General features: G+C 43.8%; 2 protein-coding genes across 2 annotated transcripts; both read right to left on the minus strand.

Moving 5' to 3' along the window:
- Positions 1 to 645: 645 nt before the first annotated feature.
- LOC135637873 (uncharacterized) lies at positions 646 to 1,838 on the minus strand. Its single transcript, XM_065150729.1, has 2 exons — positions 1,682 to 1,838; positions 646 to 1,582 (listed from the first exon to the last, which is right to left on the minus strand). Exons 1-2 carry the CDS (start codon positions 1,733 to 1,735, stop codon positions 995 to 997), a joined length of 642 nt encoding a protein of 213 aa, XP_065006801.1. The 5' UTR covers positions 1,736 to 1,838; the 3' UTR covers positions 646 to 994.
- Positions 1,839 to 5,028: 3,190 nt separating this feature from the next.
- Positions 5,029 to 7,182, minus strand: LOC103985806 (IRK-interacting protein-like). Its single transcript, XM_009403647.3, has 2 exons — positions 6,807 to 7,182; positions 5,029 to 6,728 (listed from the first exon to the last, which is right to left on the minus strand). The coding sequence occupies exons 1-2, from the start codon at positions 6,888 to 6,890 to the stop codon at positions 5,310 to 5,312; spliced, it is 1,503 nt and encodes a 500-aa protein (XP_009401922.2). The 5' UTR covers positions 6,891 to 7,182; the 3' UTR covers positions 5,029 to 5,309.
- Positions 7,183 to 8,811: the final 1,629 nt, after the last annotated feature.

Genomic DNA, 8,811 nt, shown 5'->3' on the forward strand with positions numbered 1-8,811 from the left:
TCAAATCATCACTATCATGTCATCTTTCTACTAAAATATTTTTACTAAAGAATTTTTTTAACTTTTCTATTAAATAAAGCATAAAAATTTACATGAAATAATCCTAATTACTCAAATCATCATTATCTTGTCACCTTACAATTAAAATATTTCATCCTTTAAAACAATATCAATATCATCAATATCCGCATTCTTTTCTTTCTCTATCCTATCATAATTAAAATTAAAAAATCAAAAATCAAAACAAGTTTGTGAACCTTTGAATGTCATTATTGTTAGAATACTTTTATTACATCCACATATTGTTCTCTGTTCTTTCTATCCTTTACAGAATCTATCATATAGATAAAAAAAAAAATCTATTCTATATATTTTTTAATATTTATAAGGAGTCCTATCAATAAATAATTAATAGAGTCTCTCCGTAAGATTTACTAATATAATATAAGTGAACATGAATTTTCTATACCTCATCGAAAGTTAATAGGATCACATAATCTAATACTACAATGTGAATTGATTATAATATATGATCTGAATTATATGTATAATTTGAAGTTACCATTCTAATCACAATGTAACATCTAAATCAAACTTACTTAAGATCACAGTCGTTGCATTGGGTTGGGCCGTAGGGCTTATACTTAGCCACTCGTACAATAATGCATTAACCAATTGGATGTTCCAATAAAATCGAATCTCTATGATTAATTCATATAGGAAAGATAACGATTATTAATCCTATTATAAGATAATTAGCCACAATATCACATTTAAATGAGTCTCCAAATTTACACTTTGGTACATTATACATAGATTAGTGCTGAAAATTATGTACATATATATATATATATATATTGGAGGATGACTTCTCTTGAGCCATTATTAATGAGAAGTCTTTTGCCTTGCAATCGATCGCACTCACTACATGTATTGCAGTAGAAGCCTATTAAGATGCAAATGGGAGGGAGGCTTCAATCCCTTCCTTCCCTCACTAAGCTTCGATCCATTTCTTGCGAGGAGATGTGATCCTGAAGACGTGCTCCTCGCCGGTGCACTCGTCGACGCGAACCACCCACTGGCTCCTCTTGCCGGCCGGCGGCACCCGGCTCACCCTCAGCCCGCCACCGATGGGCAGCAGATCCACCCTCAGCCCCCCCAGGGCGTCGCCGCTCGGACTCGAGCTCTCGCAGAAGGCGTTGTGGCCGACCACGACTCCGCCGCAGGCCTCCATGGCACCGAGCTGCGCCGCCCGGAACACCCGCTCGTGCTCCTCCGACGCGCAGTCGACGAGGACGAAGTCGGCGCCTCTGTACTCCCCCATCAGCAGGTGTTGTGCGTCACCGACGACGAGGTCCACGCGGCCCGCGTCGGGCCCGAGTGCTTCCAGCGAGGAGTGCAGCTCGTCGGGCCCGCGAACGATGCAGGCGATCCGGCCGCCGGTCTGATCCGCGGCGGCGATCAGCGCCAGGGTGGTCGGCCCAGCGGAGTCGGCGCACACCTCCACCATGAGGCGTGCGCCGCTCCCGGCGGCCAATGCCGACACGAACTCGGTGAGGTCGGGCTCCTTGGCCTTGTTTCCCTGCAAAAAACCAACGCAGGAAGCTCATGCAGTCAGCCATTCAAACTCCTACAGCTTGCATCGGACGGGAAAAGCTCAAGTGGTGGTGGCTTTGCTTACCAGTTTCAGTGTCCGGAGGAAAGCTTTGGTGGCATTCTCAGCAGACCAAGCCATGCCTCTGTAGCTTAATTCTCTTCTTCTTCTGCTGCTGCTTCCTCTTCTTCTTTGTTTAGTGATGTCGATTAGGTTTTCTGGGTATCCACAAGCTCACAAACGTGGATATATATATAGGCTACATACCACCATATAATATGCATCTTTCTGTACGGCCTAGTTGGCATGCTCCATCACTGCTTCCTTTGCCTGCTGGTATGCATCAGATCCACTTCACTTCACCTGTTGAATCACGTTGACATGACTCTCTCTCACACACACACACACTCTCTCTCTCTATATATGTATATTTATAGAAGAGACAAAGGAGATCTATGTTAACAGATGTCTTTATAGAGTCAGATGGATCTCCATAAACACAACAATGCATGTGACACAGAACTAGAAACAAGGAAGTCGGCAAGAGAACCTTGTGTAATAGATCGTTAACACATTGACTTAAAAGTGTTCATCCATCTAAATCTTGGTGTAGTGTTCTTAAGCCAGCCAACATCTTCCTTGTCGACATCTTCCTCGTGCATCTGAAACAAGCAGCATGTGAAATTTACGTCTGCAGGAAGAGGGATGGGAACTCCACGGAGCAGCACGTGGATGAGACCTTATTGTAGTTCCTCTGTCATCTTCCTCGATGTTGCCCGTTCTCAGCAGGTTGTTTCATGGAAGACGCTGCTTCTGTATCTCCTATTCTCTATAGTTTGATCTGCACGGAGCACACATGCATGGAGTAAGGCTTCCTCTCCCAAAATATTGATGCATGAGCTGTGATGTCTGCCTGATCCGATCTGATCCGACCTAACCTGTCGCGGACCAAACTAAAATGTTGAGATATCCGAGGCTTTGTCTCATGGTTTGGAAGCATCGGGCGGCAAAACGCACCGACAATTACAGACTAATATTGCAGTCGTACTAAGAAGAGAATAGATTATCCATTGCTTCACACTTCCTCCGATACAGAGGAGCAATCGTAACGCTTGTCGACTATCGTGATAATTATTATTGAACAGAATAGAGAAAAACCGAGACTAATGAAAATGAAGATAGATAAGAAGATCTAATATTGCTTATGTCACGTCTCATCAGTTTGACACGTCGGTCAGTGTCAAACCTAATCATCTTAGCAAACCCAATGGATGTCTTGCGATCGACATAACTATCTCGTAGAACAACTCATTGCTTTAACAATTACTCAAGCTTCTTATAAAAAGGTCCTTCGAGGACACTCCTAAATCCTCCGATTACACTATCAACTTAAGCATCGGAGAAATCTCTATCGAGCATATCCCTAATATAGTTTTCGTAAAATCCTTTATTGAATTTTCTTGTCTTTTGATACTAAACTACTTATCGGTTAGTATTTATATCATCATTCCACATACAAGCTTACATGCCACCAAAGCCTACTATTATATTGGATACTGTTGATGCTGTGTTGCCTTGTCGTTCGATCGCATCGCAGCCAATATATTCATTGGGCTCATGTGAGCACTCTGAGATCAGACACTGGTCTGTGTTCTATGAGACTTGGCTGGTCTCTCAAGGACAAGGAATGGGCTTCAAGAATCTAATGAGTCAATGTCACCAGCAGAAGATGAAGATTTGGATTGAGTATAGATTTGATGTCTCAGTTTATCGGTTTAAAGGATGTTCGAAGGAAGAACTGAATCTAGGAGAGTAGTAGCAAAGTATGGGCACGAATGATTCTGATTGCATTGCATGCCCCCAAGAGGGGAACACTATGTGTCTTCAGTGGATGATTTCATGCACTATGCTTTGAATCAAGTGGAACAGTGTGTCCCCTTCATGTCCTTACAAGAACAAATATATTGGCACATCTTCTTCTGCAGAGGTTGATGTCTTGGATCAATGAAGCAATTTGATTGTGGTTTTGGGCAACAAGAGAAGGTTCAAACCAAAACTTAAGTCTATAACCTAACAAATAAGATTAGTAGGTCTAACTAAGATTTGTTGCACAACAAAGCTGTAATATCTCAATTGTTTTTGCATGTTTAAATTAAATTATTTAAATTTTTATTTATACTTTCTAGTAAAATCTTTTTGGGAATTGTTAATAGTAAGCATTTCACTTCTTCCAAATACAATAATTATCTTATTGAAATTATATGATTATTGATGAATGAAAATATTATTATTATTTTTCTTTCTTTTATATTATTAATTGACTCTGCCATCTTTCTTTAATCCTTTCATGAGGTATTTCGACATCAAAGGATGAGTTAGACAAGTTGTAGGTTTGGATGCAATCTAACTCATGTCGAGAGCACGAGCCCAACCCAAGACTTCTTTCTTGGGTTGGAATCCCAAATAGGATTAGATTTGGATTCGATTTGAGTTGGATAAGAAAAGAGAAGCGAAGGGTAGAGAGAAAGGTAATTAAAAATTGTTTTTATTTTCTTTTTCCTTTCTAAATGCTCCAATGCATTAGGTTACCCAAACAAAATGATTTTAACTAAGACATGAACTCTTTAAGTTACTGATAAGAAATCTAATCTTAAGCCAAAAATCGTATAGTAACTTAAACATTAGTCAAGGTGTAAATTTATTCTCTCTCCAATTTATTTATCTAACAAAATATTCTTCTCTTTAATACTTCCTCCAAATACCAAAATGGTTACTATTTATTATGATTAATATTTCTCAATTAAAAATATATAAATTAAAACCTAAGCTTATCATCGAATGATTCTATGATATAGAGACAAAAACATAATCGATATTATAATATGATATACGATCAACACCTCAGTATTCTATGAATAACATAGTCGATACTTCAAAACCATATGATCTAACGATTGACACCTTGACATAAGGTCAACCGATAGATACTTCAGAGTCATATGATCTAATGGGGGTGACACCTTGACATAAGGTCGACTCGATTGAACTTTATTATATCTTAAATTCGATACAACATAAATATGATTAAGCACAGAGAAATGTACAATAGGTATAACCTAAGAGTTCATTATAAAAGGATTCCCCTTACACTTTTATCAATACAACTAACCCTTTCGGAGAATACTATATGTAAACAAGAAGCATAGGGTTATGAGAAAAAAATCGATAATAAAAAATTTATAAATAATAAAAATAATATTTAAAAAAAAAGAAATATCAATAACAAAAAATTATAAATAGTAAACTTCTAAAACTAATTTAAATATTGGAAGGATATGATGAAAATCTACCAAGTCAAGCGATGACGTTAAATTTCATTAACACCAAGATCTTTGGAATGATGTTTATATAAATAAAAAAACATATTACAATCATTTCAAGGAGTTCAATTCATATTTAATCGTAAACCTTCTTACTTCACAATCAATATTATTGTGCATTTTCTTCAAACAAAAAAGCAGTATCCAAATTCATATACACAGCCTTTTACTAAAAACAAGTATTAAAAAGAAAACAAAAGAAAAAAAAAAACAAAGCAAGCTGAAAACAGAAGCATTTCCGAAATCTTGGGATCATTACACAGCATGCTTCTTGGAATCATTAGATTCTTAGTATTCACATCCCCTGCACGACTGTTGGCCACTGCTTCTCCCACTCACATCGACTGCCTCTTCTGCTGCTGCGGTCTCTCGGAAGTGTTCCTTCCGCTGCAACTGTCGATGCTGCACTCCGTGTTGCCGCTGTTGTACACGCAGAGCACCTTGCACTTCACCACCCCGCCGGTGTACACGTGGAACCCCGGCGCCACCATCATCCGCACGCCCACCGGAGTCAGCCGCTTGACCCTGTCGGCCGCTACGTCCTCCATGAACCGGCCATCGAACCTCGCCCCTCTGTTCGCCCTCAGCGTCGGGATCGCCGGGTGCACTGACCGGGCCATGAGCCGGACCACCCACGCCCCCTTCGCCGACCCGAAGAAGGCCTGCAGCAGCCCCTCAGGCCACGGCCGCGTGCGTCCCACCATCGCCACCACCTCGCTCATCTTTCGGTCACAGAACCGGCTCAGCCCCACGCTGTAGTGCCTCGTGCCTTTGCTGAGAACCTCGTCCCAGCCTAGCCCTCGGACGGCCTCGTAGCCCGTCCGGCTGGCCTCGCACCGTGCCGCCGGGTCGATCAGGTCGGACTCCTCCTCGTCCTCCTCCTCGAATCCGGCGTACAGGACCCGGTTCAGTAGCGCCTCCATGTAGAACAGCAGCCCGCTTGGGTTCCTCCGCCACTGGACCGCGGCCCGGGGATCGTACGGCTGGATCAGCGTCGCGACCCGGTCGGAGGACCGTGAGCCTGGCCCGGCAAGCCGGACCTGCGAGATCAGCGAGCGGGCGAGGTGGCGCACGGCCGTGTGGGCGTCGGCGACGGCGAGGTGGAAGACCTCGGCGGTGAAAGGAGCAGAGAACGGGGGTAAGCCGGTAGCCGGGCCCGGTTGGAGGGCGGCTCCGAGGTCGCGGCAGTGCGACTCGAGGCGTTCGACCTTTCGCTCCAGCTCGGCGAGGGAGTACTTGAGGCGGGAGGCCTCAACGAGGGCTTCATCGCGTTTTCGGGTAGCGTGGACGAGTTTCCGCGACAGCTCCGCCGCTGCGAGGCGCCATTGGTCCTCGTGAACGTCGGAAACTGGTGTGGCTGAAGCGGCGGCAGGGCTCCGGCCGGTGAGGGAGAGGAAGAGAGATCGGAGGCCGCGGAGGCTGGGAGAAGAAGACACCATGGGGTGTTGATGCTGGCCAGCGGCGTTATCGAGGGGGACGACTGTTATGAGCTTGTCACGAGAGGTGGGGCGGCACTTGTTGCAGGAGACGGACACGACCTCGCTCTCCTCCTGGCCTCTGCACCGGGAGGGTCGCCGCGGAGTGGCCGTCGGTGCGCTTGTCGCCGCTGAGGAAGCGGTGACGGAGGAGTGGAGCGGCGTGGGGTTATGCACGTATGGACTTCCGCTTACGGATGCGCTCGATGGCTGTTCTTTAGGCACGACTTCCAGTTGCTGCGATTCCTCCTCTTCTTCTTCTTTCTCATGCTCGGGAATCTGCCAATAAAGGTTTCATGCATGCGTGAGAGCCTCTAAAAGACTGACACAAACGAGAAGAAGAGATCGATTACTCACCGGATCGAATACAGGAGAGCGAGGAGGAAGGGGAGGAGGAGAGGGGAGGGAAAAGGACGAAGGACAGGAGAAGGGAGAGGCCATCGAAGACGAACTATTCTCTTCCTTCCTCTTCTCTTTACGGGACAGTAGCGAGTTAAATGCTGCGTCTAAGACTTCCCCCTCCCACAATAAATTAGCCGCAGACTTCGTTTCCTCGAGTCTCCTCTTTCACTGTTACCGCTACAGAAACTGCCATTGCTGGAGATTCATCATCAGCACGTTGTGGAGAAGAAATGACAAGTAGTTTTGCATATATTCTCCTTACAAGGACAAAAAAGCAAGGCATTGGAGAACTCAGCATGCATGTAAGACCATCACGAACTACCGATTGCTGCAGGAGACTTAGAACACAGATGAACTGGATACATTTGAAGTCTTCAATGAGCGACCATTCTGTCGTTGCGTTGGGTGAGCATTGATTAGTGGCGGTCGCTTGGGATGGCCTTCCCCTGTCACTACGAATTAAATGCTGTTCACGGGAACTCAGTATCTTCTCTCACGACGCCTCGTCAAGCACACTCGGTAGCACTGAGTCATGTGAAGGTCATTCTCAATGCAGCCACTCTTCTTCCTCCAAGGAAGAACGTTGGGAATGGGTAGCACGATACGATCTTGCTTCTCACACCTTAGATCAAGATTACATAGTGGGAGGGCACTGACTGCTCTCTCTCTCTCTCTCAGCTAAACCTGTAAGATTCAATTCTCTGGTCCCGGTCACGGATGAGCATGTGAGCCACATTTATGAACATCTGATGAGAAACCACTCTGTGTTATGGATCCATGCTCTTCGACAATGATCTCTTCTACAAGGAGAACTGTTCTTCTTCCCTTCTCTCTTCCTTCTGTGTCTCTGCAGGTCTTCTGTTATATCAACGAGAAGGAGGAACGGGGGTCTCTCGGCCATGGATGAGCTGACAGTGGATCAGGACACCGAGGAGAGTGGTGCAGACAAAAACAAGTGAGCTGTCAGCAAAAAGCTTTATACAGGCATCGGCAGCTTTGTACAGTCTCCTATTTAAGGAAGTCAGACGCGTACGCCGATCTACTTTTCCCAGTCAACCGAGTGCAGAAGGCTATCCTTTCGTTACACTGCTACTGTGACGAGAGGAGAGAGTAGAAAAGCGATGCTGTAATCGAACGGCATCAGGCATCACCATCTTTGCGAGCGACGGGTGCTTCTCGACCTCATCTCACTCGCCTCCGATGCGTTCTTGTGAAGAGGCATGTCACGTGTAGGCTTGTGCAGGAGACAGAGACAGCTCCACCTCTCGACAGTGTGACTGTGACCGGTGGACACAGCGGTGGCTACGACTGTTCAGATGATCTATTCGTATGTTTGGATTAGGTAGAAGTCAGATGAGCCTTAAAGACTTGTGTTTAAAGATCTTGACACCTCCTTAAGATCCTTCTTTTCCTTCTTACTTTGTCATTAATGATCTTGACGGCTCCTTTAGGTCGGTAGATGCACCTAATTAGGTGTAGGTCATCCATCCACGTAGTTGTAGATATAGCTCGCTAGTCCAATCAAAGGATTCATCTCGAAAGATACAAGTCAAATGAATAAAAGAAGATGATAATTTTTAACTATTAACACTCTTTGGGACGGTCAAGTCTAAGAGAGAGAAAGCTACGTACGATCGAAGGAAGAGAGAGAGAGAGAGAGAGAGAGAGCGTATGTAATATAGCTGCATAGGAGAGGTTTAGATCATAATCGAATCTGAAAATTAAATAGATTTAAAATCGATGAATCGAGTATATTATTAATTGATTTGTTCGAATTAAATTGATTTTAATTTAAAAAAATATTAATTCAAATAAATTCATCACTCTAACCTTTCAAGTCGATTAATCAAATCAATACAAATATTTAATTTTATAAATAAAATATGTTTGTTTTATAAATATTATTGTGTAGCCTAATTGAACTCAGATTTTGATTCAGTTTAATTGAATTAAATCAATT

This window comes from Musa acuminata, chromosome BXJ3-5 (assembly GCF_036884655.1).
Source record: "Musa acuminata AAA Group cultivar baxijiao chromosome BXJ3-5, Cavendish_Baxijiao_AAA, whole genome shotgun sequence".
Classification (NCBI taxonomy): domain Eukaryota; kingdom Viridiplantae; phylum Streptophyta; class Magnoliopsida; order Zingiberales; family Musaceae; genus Musa; species Musa acuminata.